Here is a 15173-nt window from a genome sequence, read left to right as displayed (position 1 = left end):
TCTTTCCCGCGGGCTTCCCTTTCTTCCCCCTGCCCGCCGCCCCTCTCCGGATCCCCCGGCCACCACTCACCCGCTCGCAGCTCCGCCGTGTGCCGGCTGCCGCCGTCCCCGGACATGGCGAGGCGAAAACCGGGGAGGGGAGGGGGGGAAAGGGGGAGAAGGGGGGTTGCCCGGGCCGCGCTCCCGCGGCAGCGTCGGGTCCCAGCGAAATGCGCCCGCCCGGTCGCTGTCACTGCTCGTTCACCGGGGAGAGTCTCGGCTCCACCATTCAACCCACGGGCAGCAGCAGCAGCAGCAGCAGGAGGAGGAGGAAACAACAACTCGCAGCCGCCCGCCGCCAACGCCGCCGCCGTCGCCAGCCAGCCAGCGCGAGCGAGCGCGATCCCTCCGCCAGGAGAAAGAGTCCCCTCCTCCTCCGCGCCCCCTCCTCAGCCCCCACGGCCCCGCGCGCCGCCCCTTCCCCCGCGCCCCCCCCCCAGTCCCCGGCGCTGCCTGGCGGGGGCGGCCAGGCAGGGCAGGAACGGGGGAGCCGGACTCTCCTGACCCCGGCTACCGCCCCGCTGCCGCGGCAGCCCCCAGCGCTGTCCGGCGCTGGAGGGGAGAGAGGGGCGAGCGCTACGCGTTTATTAGCGGGAAGGCGGGCGGGCTGTGGCAGAAGATGTCGGCGGGGTGGGCGGGAAGGCGGCGGGCGGGCGGCTGAAAGGCGCTTTCTCTGCGCTGTGCCGGAGCGCGGAGGGATACGACGCACGGGGAGGAGGAGGGGCTGCGGCGGCGGCGGGGCCGCGGCGGCGGCGCTGGAAGTTCCCGAGTTCCAGCGTCGCAAGAATGGGCAGCGAGCGAAGCCAAAATGCCCCCGGGGAGCGCGGCCCCTATGGGGAGGCCCGGCACTTCCACACCCCCGGCCCGTGGCTCCCTCGGAGCCAGCCAGGGTCCTCGGGGCGCTGCCAGGGGCTTTGGCATCTGCGCGTAAGTGCCACAGTGTCACGCGTTGCTGGTTCTTACTCTTGCAACATCGCGCCCCGGTTCCTGCCGTGGGTCTGGAGCGGGGGGAAATCCCAGCAAGCCCCCAGCAGCCAGAAGGGCGCCTTGCTCCGTTGTTCGGCCGGGCTGCCCAGGCGGCTCCGCCTGGGGGGGTGAAAGGCTCGCAGGGCGCCTGCTTTGAGAACTTCCCTTAAAAAAAATTAAAAAAAAAAAAAAGAAAAAAAAAAACCCAACGAAACAAAAACCAAAACAACCAAACAAACCCCGACAGCTGATAACGATTCTATTCATTGCTCTTGCCGCCAAGCAGATCAGACATGCGGGACTGACGAATCTTCTGCCTTCCAGGAGCGATGGGCAAGAGGAGGAGTGTTGTCACCGCGAGGACGAGCGATGGATGGTGATGCCTGCAACCTATGGCTGAACTGGAGGTAAATCACTAGCGGATCGATAACCTACCGAAGGTTCCTGAAAGCTGCAACATTGTACGGACGCCGGCTAGCGGTTAAATAATTTCTTTACTTAATGTTTGCTACCTTGAGGATACTGAATAAAACCTTCTGGTTTGTGCTGTAACTGTTTCTTTGCTCCTTACAGTCAAAAGAAAATAAAAACAAAGCCGGTGTCCGCCGATAATTAGCTGTTTTTTAAAAAATCCATATCTGATGAGGGATTTAAAGGAGCATGATTCGTTGTCTTTATGTTTTGCAACGTGTCTGTGCTTTTTCTCGTCGAGTTGGGGCCTTGCAATAACGAATGTATTTGTGGACAATAAAAATTAATATAGCAGGGATCAATGTAAACAGGGCAAGCTCTAATTTTTAAATATTTCTTTAGCCTCAGTTATTAACTGATGCAACTTGTGAAGCAAAGACAAAAGTATATTTGAAATTGTACAGAAACTAGACAAAGAACTATTTTTTTCCTGTACGTAAAACCCCCCGAAATTCTCAACTATCTAACTTTCAACAAAATTAAATTTGAACAACATTTCTGTGCAGCTTAGGGTAACCAGCACTGAGCATTTTTATACGTGTTTCCAAGGCCTGCAAGCTCAGTGTACGAGCTCGAGCTTTGTGCTTGATATGGTGAGAAAGCTTCACTGCAATCACCCTTCTGCTTTATTGAAGAAATGTTACCCTGAAAGGTTAAAGAAAGGAGGCTAAAACATCACTTATTTCCATTGTCTTATTACAAAAGCTGTATTTATAGAGTGGATGTCTAGATGCTGTGCATTTTTATATAGAATTATCACATGTCCTAAAAAATCATGAAAATCCTAATCTAGAATTTGTTATCATTAAGGTAAATTATTTTGTAGGATAAATTCTTTTTTTTTTAATAAAAAGAAAAGCAAGACTGTATGTACTAGATTTGATCACTGTATCTGTAGCTATGATCACTATACATTTAAAAATGTACATGTATCTCCCTTTCCCCAGATTTGTTATAATAACCACTCTGTTTCAGCTTCATTTTAAATCCACACTTTAAATAATCAAAAAGGAAATGAAATAATATTTAATGTCTAATAAAGATTTTAAAAATAAAGTGACTTGAATCTTTTCTTAGCCATGTAAAATGTGTATTGTAATATCTTTCATAGGTGATTCTCACAACAAAGGGCTACATGAATAATGTGATTAACATTTTAATTTCCCTTGATGTTTACATAAAAGAAAGTATAATGACATATGACATCACTGAAACTGTAAACCAAGCAATAGAAAAATTTTATCAGTTAAGAAGTCTGAAAGTAGAGGAAAAACTCTCCTAGATATATTGACTCTCCTGGTGCTTTTGGCAACTTATAACTTTTTCTATTGCAGTTCAAAATACAGCCCACAGAATGAAGAAGTTCTTGGTGTTTTGACAATAAAATAAGGATTGTGTATTTTATTTAATTTTTTTAGATCACCAAGCAAAATGGAATCATAGTCCCAGACTTGAGCTTGAGCACTGCAGTACTACAAGCAATATTTAATTAACAGCTTTTACAAACACATATTCCACTTTCTTTTTGCAGATTGAATCTGATTGGATTTTTATGTGCATGTGTGGCACAACATGAAAGTCACATACAAGACAAAATGCCTAATTATTATTGCTTGGTGATACACATTAGATTGAATTCCTGCAACAGTAATAAATATTCCATTCATTTCTCGGGGATACTTTTAAAGGTTTTTTTATTCTTTCAGTTAAAATTAAGATTTTATTTTATAATGTACACAAATGAAGAAAAATGTAATCTTTGAATTTTTATTATCTTTATTGTTTTGCTTTCTAATAATCCCTTTTCCTTCATGCAATTTTTTCACCTTACGTTATTCTAAAATAAAATACATCAGTCCTGCTTTATCAGCAAGATTTATTGTTTTCAAGAGAAATTACTCTGAAAGATCTTCATAAAAAAAGAAAGAAAAAATAGTAATGGAATTATTTCATTTTGTGACTTTTGTGACTTTCAAATGTTAATATTCACACAAAATTGCTAAGTTAATTTTACAAAAAAAAAAAAAAAGGAAAAAAAAGGAAGAAAGAAAGAATAGTTAATTTTACCAAAAAAAGAAAAAGGAAGAATAATATTTCATAGATTTTCCTGTTGCTGGAGATTTTACACATCAGGTATACTAAGTAATGGACTGATCCTAAGAGTTGCTGGTGTGGGATGTCTCTTTTTACCCTAACCTGACCTTTTTTTTTTTTTTTTTTTTTATTTTTTTTTTATTTTTTGTTCCATCCCTCTCTTCCGCCCTAAAAAGTGCTATAAGCTCTATAAGTATCCAAATACAGATATATTAGAATTTTCTTGAATTACTGGTTACCTTTGACAGATAAGAATGTAGTATCTTTGGTTTCTTCTTGAATTTTCTGGTATCTTTCTGCACTTTTGGGATTAGTTGGTTTGGGGGGTTGGGGTTTTTTTGTTTGTTTTTTTACTACTATATTTTAGCCAGTGTTCTTTTGTGTCAGTATGATTTTATACCTTGTGCCTGGAAAGTACATTTTTTGGACCCTACTAGTGGCAGTACTTGACATGAAAAGCCTTTCTGTTTCTTTTGAAATTTGCTCTTCTCCTTTTCTCTAGAGACAAAGGAAAGTATTTAGGGTTTGTAGATTGTCAAGCTGAACAATGTAGCTAAATATTTGAAGCATGATATTGGCAGGGGGTGGCTGAGAGCAACATAAAGCAGTGACTAAGTTTTCCTCGGGTTTGGATGGTTGGTTGGTTACTTGAACAGGGCTTTTTTGGTGAGATTTTTCCACCTCAAATGAGAATAATCACCACTAGTCACTTGTTAATTCTTACTCTTGAAACCAACCATAAACCTTACAAGGGCAAGATGCGTGTAGTGAGTGCTTGTGAGGCCAGCAACTTTTTTTTATTATCATTTGTGTTAACTTCACGCAGAAAGAACCACACGTACTAAAATACAATACTAATATGAGGAAATTTCTTCTGTAGTTTCAAACAATAACTTGGAGCTTAACTAAGTAGCTTTACATCAAAATTCATTTAAATACTCACTTTTTCATGCTTCATGCCGAGAATACATCCATATCTTTTCTGCACCCTGCACTGGTAACCTACCTGAACTTTCTACCATGAAGTTTCTAACAGAGTGCTTAGCTGCTTTGTATTCTGCCCTCATCAGATATTAAATAGTAAACTGTATGCTTCTATTTTTTACTTTATTTCCCATTTCAGTGTGCCCTTCACCACAGAATGTGCATGTCTTCCCATTCCACTATTTTTGAAAATATTTCCTGTTACTCCTGCTTGCTTCTCACCAGTGGTGAAGAGGAGCATAGAATTAGGCACCTGTGTTACCCGAACCACCAGCAACACTGACAAATTAACATTTTTATAAAAAGCACACAAATAGATTAGCCTCTGAAAATGTTTTCTATCAATTTTGTGTAAAAACAAATAATTAGCTGCAAATCTACTATCAGGCTTTTGAAAGTAGATCTACATGTCATTTATATTTTGAGCAGTAAATGAACCTTGTTGGAGTTCATCCAATGAACCTAAAAACCTCTTTAATATGCTGTTATCCAAATAAATATGAATTGCACCAGCGTTGACATTCTTTCGGTTTCACTGTTATATCTTTGAGTACAAAACCTTCCCTTACAAAGAGAAACTAAGAATAAGGCCTATGTTATTCCTACTGAATAGAGGAATTCTACTGGTTCATGGTGGGGATTTTGTTTGGGTTTGTTTTGTTTTAAAGCAAATTTATTTGTCTTCCTGTATTTTGTAAAAGACTTTCAATTAAATTTCCTGGATCTGTTTGACATTTCAACTTTCTATGCTGAATCCATTCCCTAATTATCCAGAGGATATTGAGAAAATTATTAAAATGCTGCACTTAATTGTTTACTATTGGGCTTTTCTTCACAGAGACTCTTGGATATTTGCCATGTCTATTTTCACATCTATTTGATATCTCCAAAGTTTTCTGAGCCTTCTAAGGATTATGTAGAAGTTTTTTAAGGGAAGCTTTCAAAAAATTAATGCACAGGATATGTTTCAGAGGAGAGCCACTCCATAATGAAAATAGGAATTATGTTGCTTTGTATATTGACAATTATTTGCTTAGATTATTACTTCTACAAACATTTTGAAAATGTTTGCTGGTACTTCACTTTGTAGTAAAGTGTTCTAATATGCTAAGGCAATTTTTGTTGGACAGAAGATTCTCAAAATAACATGTATCATTCATTTGTTTCAATGGTTTCATATTAGTGTTCTGAGTCTAAGAAGACTTACTTGAGGATTTAAGTGACAAATTTTACTTAAATTGATAAATTATAAAGTTTGTTAAGGCACAATTTAATAGTGGCCTTCAGCTACTGTTTGTCTTTCCATTTCTCTAAACGAAAATTTAGATTCCTATTTAACCAAGTTTGAGGTTCATTTCCAATTAGGGGTTTGGATTTGACATTTTCATTTACTGTCGTGCCTGTTAGAAATGAAACTTTTAAAAATACAGATGAGAGGTAATTTGCCTGATTTTTCACAAATATGCTGGCTATCATTAGCTTTCATATAGACTTGGAATTTCTCTGAGTTAATACAAAATACTGTTAAAGATTTACATCTATGTAATAACTTAAGGGATTCTGTTATATTGTTATCAGACATACAGTCTGATAAACTTGCTAATATGCAATTTAGATAAAAGTAGAGGAGGCTGTAAGAAATATCAGTGAGATCTACCGAGGGAAGAGATGAGCAGAACAATGTAGGTATAATTTCATGATGTACATGCAAAATAATCTATTGAAGAAATTATATGAGTCATTCATGCTCCTTATGGGCTCCAAATCAATATAAGGGGGAGAAAAAAACCCTCTATTTGATAGCCAGTAGTAAATATTTTTAAAAGACCATTCTATTTATTACATATTCAACATTGAGAATATGGTGATTTTTTTTCTAGAACTCTAATATGAAGCCAGTGAAAAAAAACAAAAACACATCTTCTCTTGTAATATTGCATTAATTCTTTCAACTTATCTCAAAAAATTAGAGTTCAGGAGAAAATTAAGATCAAGGAAAAATACTTTAGGAATAGGATTAAAGACCAAGGAAAAGGAATAAGATACATGGAAGAAGTAATTTTCAATCAGTGCATATAAAATTTCTCTGTTTCAGAGAAGACAAAGCAAGACCCTCTATAAACTCTAGGACATAGTTCAAGAATTGAAACACTTGCAAGATCTCAAATTAAAAACTATGGTCTTCCTCATAACAAAATATAGCCATTTGGGCTTCACTTTTGCCTCAGAAGTCTCAATGGCAAGGATTTTAGCAGTCCTTAGAAGAACAGATACTTCTACAGGTAAGAACAGCCAGTGATAGTACAGATACATAATTATAAAGCTCATTAGTCTGATCCAACACAGCCTTGCTCTGTTGCCAGCCTAAAGACCATCCTTAGTTTTTCCCAAGTGTTTCCTTCTAATGTTGTTTTATTTGAGACCTACCAAGTATTTTTATTTCTATGCAATTGAAATATCTACTTTCCCCAAAATAGCAATGATGTAGAATGAGTAGTACCAATATTTGCACTTACAGTAAAAATTCAGGGCTGTTAGCATTGAGCCATTTGGCTGACAGTGCCTACTTTGTGTAGCATATGTGATTTGTCAGTCATCCATGAAATACGCATCACTGAGATTCCGATCTCCATTTATTGTTCAGTCTTCTGAGAAAATACTGGTCTGCTGATCCAGATTTCTCAACATTTTGTATTCTTGTATAGCATCTACTTGGTGCCTTGAAAGGATTATTTTATGTTTTCAGTTTGCCCAGCTCTGGTGAGCCACATAGGCATGGTGTACTAATTGAGATACAAATTGTGTAAGATAACTGCTGATTTAAAGTAATTGAACCAAGCTCTTGATTTTACAGGTTGTGGAGTACCAGTGCTTCACAAGTGTGATCAGACCACAAATGATCCCTGCATGTATGTGACACTGGTTGCATTTTTTGTTTGCTTCCTTGTTTTTAACTAAATACTGATGTAAGATGAAGACTGGCACACGTGACTCCCTTTTCCCAGGTGAGGCCCTGCCACAAGATTAAAAGATTGTGATCATTCTAGATGGACTAATCGGTAGTTTTCTCATGCAGAGTGGAGCAGCTTTCTTAACAGAAAATTAACAGAGATTAAGAAGAACCCTCTCTTGAGAATATTTTCCCAGGTGGCTAGCTCAGTCTGTTCTGAGGTACAAAATACTGATTTCTCTTCCCTGGAAGAATTTGAACTGAAGTGGGATCCTCCTGCACACAAGAGTAAATTAAAACTGCACAATCCACTCTTTGGTTAGGACCTAGTTTGGTAAGCATGCTCAGAAAATGATCCATGTATAGGGCATACAAACAAGACAAGCAGAGATTTGTGGATCATGACCTAGCTGGAACAGGCAGTGCTGGGCAAACTAAGAAGGTTTTTAGACACTCAGAAACTCTCACTGTTGGAAAATGGCGTATCTATATTTCAAATGGTAAAACAATGGAAAGATTATTTTATAGTGTAGTGTCATGCACATTCTCACCTCATCACTGATGGGTGTTCGTCCAATAAGCTCTGGAGCACAAGCATAGTGCTAGTTTCTGCATGTGTGAATTTTTTTTTAAATACAACTTCCAAGATTGAATAAAAAAGGAATTGAACTTGATCTTCCAGCATCAAATTTGACTACTAATAATTACCTCTTGACAGACCGTTATAAATAAAGTATCAAATAACACTAAAAGTCAATCAGCTAATGTAAAGAAACACATCCTGTGAAAACTAGGTTGAAGAAATATATAGGAATTTATTTTTAATATAGTTGTTATAATAAAGCAATGTCTATTTAGTCCATGTATCAAATTTTTTTTTGCATATATGTTTGAAAGTGCTTTCCTCAGACCCTGCATAGCAGTTTCTGATGGTTTTAACTACATACCTGTCTTGGTGCATTCCAGATTTCACCACATTAAGTGTACCTCAGAATTGTGTTGTTCCCATATACTCCCAACCCTGATTTTTCAGTTGAAATTTTTCAGCAGCCAGCATACTTACATTTTTCTCTTCCCCCAGGAGAGTGGTGTGTATGCCTTTCAGTTCATTCACTGATGGATAATTCTAATAGCGTAGGACTCTGTAAGAGGACATGTCATGACATATTTGCAGACAACAAAATTTCAAATTCCAGTACACAGAAGGTAAGGTGTTCTTGCTGCTGTATTCCTCAGTTTTGAATTTTACCCATATTAGTAATCAGAAGAGCACTACTGCCCACTCAATTTCTGGCCAGTTGCTCATGCCAGTGGCCATATCCATATTACTGGGCTCTTTCAACCTCCAAAACAGGACAGTGGCATCTGCATTGTCAGCTGGGCCTGAGCTACCCCCCGAGCCATGCCAAGGGTGGCTTGGGGGAATGCTGCTTGTCCTGGACCTAGTGCAGGAACTCTGCTGTTAACAATTTTACTGTGTCAGCTCTGGGCTTCAAGTCTGCAGCTCTGTGCCCTGGCACCTTTTAGCTTGCTAGCATAGACACAGCTTTTGCAACAAACAAAACTGAAGCTGCCATTATGCTTTACTTCTGAAACTGAAATATCTTTATAGTAAGGTATAGTATGTAAAACACAGAATACATTCCACAACAATGTTTTTGCTAGGAAGTTCTAGAAGCAGAGATAAAGCCTAGCTAGTTTGTAACAAACCCTAAGACAGCTCAGTTCACTTTTGCTCAGCCTCCAAATTACTTGAGACTTTATTCTGTCCACTAAATAATGAGAAAATGCTAAAATGCTTAAAATGAAAATAAAAGCTTCTCAGGGCCACACTAAAGATCCTTGAAGGAAGAGCTGATGTGGAAAACAAACCAGAAAATACAAAGTCTCCAACTGATGAGAAGTTGAAAGAAAATAATGTAACATTACAAGGAGGTAAACAAATTAACATCTGTCAGAGAGATTCACAGTATATCTCAATTATTGCTACAGTGTTCTGACCTGATAACTACCTACAGTTTGCGGTAGTCAAGCGCTGGCTGCAGTTGCTCCCAACAAATCTATTTAAAGGTGCTTGAGAGATGTCACAAAGGACATCTTACATCTTAGAATCATAGAATATCTTGAGTTGGGACTGGCAAGGACCATCAAAACCCAACTCCTGGCACTGCATAGGTCTGCCTCAAATACCTCATCGATGCCCAAGAGCATTGTCCAAACATTCCTTGAACTCTGTCAGGCTTGGTGCTGTGACCGCTTTCCTGGGGAGCCCATTCCAATGCCCAAACACCCTCGGGGGAAAAACTTTTTTCCTATTATCCAACCTAAACCTTTCCTGATACAACTCAGGCCATTCCCTCAGGTCCTGTCTCTGGTCACCACAGAGCAACAGGGTGATGCTTTCCAGCATCTCATTCCCAGTCTGTTGGTACATTCAGGGTTGCCCATCCCAGGTACAGATCCAGCAGTTGCCTTTGTTAAACTTCATACAGTTAGGTGATTGCCCAGTCCTCTAATTTGTCAAAGACTTTGTCAGACCTTACTGAGAACAGGAAGACTTGTGCATGGAAAGCACTGAAAAGAATCCTCAAACAGTGTTTGGCCATAAAGCTTCTTGCCACTGGCTTGTTATCTGGTGTGAATATAACTATGAAGGGGAAGGTGGAACATGCCTTTTTGAAAGAAGTAATATATAACTGAGTCCTTTATTCATGGTCCAACAATAATATAATCTGCTAAACATGCCAGATGCACTGCTATTAAGAGATATATGATACCAAATGCTTTGTCTAATTGCTTGATGAATAAAGGGACAGCCAGTATTTTCCATGCTTGGTATAAACCAAGTCTATTGTTGTAAATGATGAACTGAATTGATCATTGAATTTTGTAAGAATGCAATGTTTGTGCTGCTGGCTTCTTTCTGTGTATTACCTAATGCATTGTAGGATCTATAAACCTAAAACACCACCCCACCATGAAAGGATGGATCCAATGCTGATGCTGAAGCATTAATCAGATGAGGAGCATTATTATTGTTTAAATTTAAAGGAGACAGCATTTAAAAAATAAGTTAGGACACCCCTGTGATCATTCAAGTGTGAATGGGACAGTGGCTCAACAGAGCCAAAGACAAGTGCTCTAACATAAGTTGCTTACAACCTGTATTGCAGTGATTCACCTTGCAGTTTCATCACTGAGGATGACATCTGTTTGGAAATAAAAATATTTTTTTGCCGTTTTTTGGGATGTCTTCACAATTACATTCAACTGCTGCTATAATTGGCAATTGCAACTCAATATTTAAAACCAATTTCATACACTTCTCATAGTCCTAATAGTATATGTAATAGCACAGCATTAGCCATCTCTTGTCATTAACTCCTGTTTACACTGTATACATTCACTATTTTTGAATAACTACTGTCAACTTTCTGATTCATCACAGTCATATAAGACAACCAGCTGCCAAAAATGTCATGACCAAATCTATCCTTATGCAACTTTTTGGAAGTGTGCCTCTTCTGTGCTACTCTGCACTGGAACAACCTGCGCCACTCACATTTTCTCTGATGAACTACCACTGCACTCACCTTGTGAATCTGAGGCCCCCACCTCCCCTCTGCTGCTGAGGCCAAGCAACCCTCATTTTGTGTATAGCCACTATAAAGAAGTCTCAAAACAGTAGTAGAGGTGCTATGCTCACCTGGCCTTCCTCTGGCTCTCTCTCTTCCATCTCACCTCAAATTCTGGTATCTATTGTCACCGAGGTAGACAGCAGACTCCCCAGTAGCCTCTTGCTGCTCAGATTTACCATACATTTAAACCTTTACTCACCTACTTCCCTTGCGGGTAAAGAAGGCAAAGCTTCCTGAAAGACTCCAGAAGTTCATCAACACAACCAGTAGCTATCCTGCAGGTGGAGATTTGGCACCAATACACAAATGATACTTAAGTGCAAAAATGCCTTTAAGGAAGTAGGAAAAAAAAAACCCCTACAATTACAAGCTTTACCAGGAATGTATCCCAGAGGGAACAAAACAAAAGCACTGTGCCCTCAGTAACTGGATTGTTGATAAAGGACCCGAGGGGAAAAAAATAAATCTAGTGACATTCAAGGCTTGCTTGCACATGCAAAAAAATTTGCTGTTTCTCTCTTGCTCCTATTCCTAGAAAAATGTTTCTCCTATGTTGTGCAAGATATCTTCCTCCACACCCATCCAGCCAGATTACGGGATCAGACTACTTTCTCCCTCCTGCATTCCCAGCTCTGCCCCCTGCCCCCCACCCATCCAGACTGTCTTCCAAAAGCATTGCTGCTGTACAACCACCATGGAGTATTCACACATTGCTCCTGCACTCAACCACCAGGGAACTTTCTTCCAAGCTCATTCTGGGATGACCCCCAGCTGCTGCAGTAGCAGCACTCCTCCCTCTTGTGAATAACGTGCAGCTGTCTATAAGTTGACAATGAACAGAATCACAGAAATTCTCCACTACTGCTACTCCTTACTCAGTTATTCTAGATGTACCTGACATACATCACATGCTTTGTCTCCAATAGTTATGAACCCCTTTAAGAGTTCACATCTTCTAACTTCTTACAGAATATGCCTGACATGTACATATATATATGTGACATTAGAAACTAGGAAGGATTTGGTTTGGTTTTTAGAAATTAGATTTATTATTTTTATTATTATTACTATTCTAGAGAAAGCTTAGAATGGCCTTCCAGCTTTGTCTTACAATGGGGCAAAAGTTCTTGTTCTACAATCTCTCTTTTGCAAGGAACTACAGTAATATTTTATAGCCATTTTAGAAATAGACTGAGGACTTTGACAAGATCACTCTTTCCAGTCACTGCATTGTCATCTTAAATTATATTGCTCTCCATTAAATTGTTCATTATTGGAAGATTCATATCAAACAGCTTAGTACCTGAAATTGTCCGGTATAAATTCCGTTTTTATGGGCTTCAAGTCTGAAATTTATTTCTGAATGAGAATGGAAACAGTGATAAAACAATTCCTACAAGTTATACTACCGTGACATAAACGCAGTACTAAAACTAAGCACAATGGCCTCACACAATCAGGTTTAATTTTTGAGCATAGATTTGAATTACTAGCTTTATCCTTATCTTAGCAGGTATGCAAATACAATTCTCTGCTCATATTATGATTGGTATCAATAGAAAAAGTTAAAATCTAGTGTTAGTTAAGTCAGCTTTCACCAGAACTCATTTATAGCCACTTTGAAGATGATTGTGAGGGTATTTTGCTGTGTTAGTCAAACACCTGTTAGTCCCCATCATCACAAAGGCCATAATGTGTCAAAACAGTTTATTTCTTATACTGTCCATTTTCTATGGGAAAACCATTGAACTATTTCATTCTGATCTATTATAAATGCAGAACCAGACATTCTAGAAAGCAGTTGCTGGCAATTTGGCAAACCAATCTGGCTATAGCTAAGCTTTAAAATAAAGCAAAAAGTATGTATATTAGAGAGAACATGAGTAGAAAATTCTTGTTTTACCAAAAATAATAGCACTGAACATTCTAATGCCTCTCCTGACCACTATGTATGCAGCAATTTAACTAAGAGTGAAAGCATTCTTCACATTTTCCTACAAATACAAGAAAGATAACAAACCTTGAGCCAGGAGGGTGACAAGAGTTCTTGCTGTACTGGAGCTGTTTACAGGCAGTCTCCTGTATATTTAGTGCTTTAATTCACATGCAGAAGTTTACCGTCTTATTTAATATAAACGGACATTGTGGGCTAAATCATTGCTTTTCCCAATTCCACTAGAAATTTAACTTGCATGTAATTTATTCTAGTAAGTGATCTTTATTTTCTTGCTAGTCCTTTTCTCTTTCCCTGTTTTTTCCTTTTGCAGTTATGAACAGACCACATAACTCAAACTTTTAAGGGTTGAGCAAGATGCACCAAAACAACTTAATTTTAACTGCTGTATAGCACATGGGTTAATTTTCAATTAGGATTTCTGTTAATTGGTTGCATCTTACCTGCAGGTCAGAAAAAGCTATCTTTGCCATTGAACAGACAAAGTACCAAGTGTAGCCTTGTGCTGACATATGCAGTTAGCCCAAGGTCAGTCAATGATAAGGCAATAGTGAAAAGTGACAACCAAGGGGAATTGCATTGTTTCTGATGCATTTGCCTCCTTTAAACCTAAAAAAACAAAGGCCGGCCTTCTGCCATGGTTTAGGAATGGTCCTCCCAAATTCAGTGCCCCCACTGAGACTCTCCCAAGCCAGATGCCACTTCCTCACTCTCCTCAATTCCCCTCTTCCTTCACACACCAGGGATGGAGTTGAAAATTGGAGGCACAAAAGGTTAAAATCACAGGTTGAGATAAGAACAGCTTACTGGAAACAGCAAAGAAAAGAACAGTAACAGCAACAATACTAATGACAAAAGTGTACCCAGTGGGTGATTTACACACAAAATGCTCACCAAGCCTGAGATAAGTAAACAATGAGGGATGAACCCTAAGCCCACCACTGCAAAGGAACATGCTTCTCCTTGGAGGAGACAAGAGTCCCTTCTCCCCAAGCCTGTGACCCTGGCCATGAGGTAAGATGGTACTGAATAGTTTGGGTCTTGGACTTGCCCACACAGCTCCAGGCTCTGCCCCCTCACAGCTACTGCAAAACATTAACCCTGTCCTTGGCTGAAACTTGGGACATCCTCACAATTTTTTTTAATGTACCTTGAATTACCCATCTGTTACATCCCACAAAGGACAAATACTGCTTTCAGGGATCGCTCCAAACCTTGTGTTCAAGTGTGAAGCAGTCAGTCATTAAATACTGATGATACAAGTTTCCTTATGGCAGAGATGTGACACCTGGCACTTCCAACTGCCACTTCAAAACTAAAATACTTACATGGTTCCTGAAGGTGCTCTGCAGATCACCACCTGCCCACGAAGACTCTTGCTACATATGTCTGAATGTGTGACCATTCTAATTTTAAAAAAACATGTTCTAGAACTTGATACAGTGCCTTGAAGATTTCTCTGAGAATTTGACACGTAGAGAAAAAATATAGGTAAGCATGACATTTACAAAGCACTTTTGAAAAATCAAATGTTAAGTGAATCAGCAGGGTAGTGTGTTTCACTGCACTTTAGCCAAGTGGATCTTTTGTTAAGTGCTTCCAATGGAATTCTGGCACTGAGCGGAATCTCCTAATCCGGTTGGGACAACAGAAGAATTTTGTGCCAAAATTACTAGGTCAAGATATTGTGCAATTAGTTTTAAGGACCCAACTTTTGCCCACCTTTTAACCATTTACTGAAAGAGCTCTCCTTAAATAAGACTGTCCAGACAAGTGTCTTCTGATGCTCACGCCTAAGTTAAAATCTAAATTAAAAGGGTCATTTCAAGAGCTTCAAGTGTCTAGATAGGATTAGGCAACCAATCTCTTGGTGATCCACACAAAATTATTGGAGCATGTATATACACACACAGAGGAACAAGAAACTCATAAAGTGAAAAAATGCTTACAACTAGCACTTTGATGATTCTATGAAAGAGTTCAGATGGTTCACCTTCCTACAACCATAATCTCCAACAGATTTTCAACAGGGTCCATCAGAAAGCAAATCAGAAGTAATTTGCAGGATTACCAAACA

General features: G+C 39.5%; 2 protein-coding genes across 7 annotated transcripts in view; one reads left to right on the top strand and one right to left on the bottom strand.

Annotated features, from left to right (window-relative positions):
• LOC120512061 (pleckstrin homology domain interacting protein) overlaps nt 1-206 on the bottom strand; it is a 107556-nt gene extending 107350 nt beyond the window's left edge. For all 3 annotated transcript variants that reach the window (XR_005629932.1, XM_039729983.1, XM_039729973.1), the window contains exon 1: nt 71-206. Coding sequence is in view for 2 of the 3 variants with exons in the window: in XM_039729983.1 (XP_039585917.1) it covers nt 71-116 (46 nt within the window). In the remaining variant the exon portion in view is untranslated. The remainder of the gene's footprint in view (nt 1-70) is intronic.
• Nucleotides 175-8076, top strand: LOC120512074 (translation initiation factor IF-2-like). Of its 4 annotated transcripts, none has more exons than XM_039729996.1 (3): nt 175-966; nt 1292-1412; nt 7409-8076. In XM_039729996.1, the coding sequence occupies exons 1-3, from the start codon at nt 210-212 to the stop codon at nt 7437-7439; spliced, it is 909 nt and encodes a 302-aa protein (XP_039585930.1). In that variant the 5' UTR covers nt 175-209; the 3' UTR covers nt 7440-8076. The 4 variants fall into 4 exon arrangements, with proteins under 4 accessions (XP_039585930.1, XP_039585953.1, XP_039585938.1 ...); XM_039730019.1 differs by having other exon boundaries at nt 1330-1412; nt 7409-7445; XM_039730004.1 differs by lacking the exon at nt 7409-8076 and adding an exon at nt 2895-3064.
• The last annotated feature ends 7097 nt before the right edge of the window (nt 8077-15173 follow it).

Source organism: Passer montanus, unplaced genomic scaffold (genome assembly GCF_014805655.1).
Source record: "Passer montanus isolate IOZ18808 unplaced genomic scaffold, ASM1480565v1 scaffold11, whole genome shotgun sequence".
In the NCBI taxonomy this organism is placed as follows: domain Eukaryota; kingdom Metazoa; phylum Chordata; class Aves; order Passeriformes; family Passeridae; genus Passer; species Passer montanus.
Note: the sequence above shows the minus strand (reverse complement) of the source record. Positions and strands in the feature narration are given on the sequence as shown.

Bases quoted from the DNA above. Each gene is read 5' to 3' on its own strand.
- LOC120512074 (XM_039729996.1), top strand. From the start codon at position 210: ATGCGCCCGCCCGGTCGCTGTCACTGCTCGTTCACCGGGGAGAGTCTC. The intron at 967-1,291 runs GTAAGTGCCACA...GCCGCCAAGCAG, and splicing joins AGGGGCTTTGGCATCTGCGC to ATCAGACATGCGGGACTGAC. The intron at 1,413-7,408 runs GTAAATCACTAG...TTGATTTTACAG, and splicing joins AACCTATGGCTGAACTGGAG to GTTGTGGAGTACCAGTGCTT.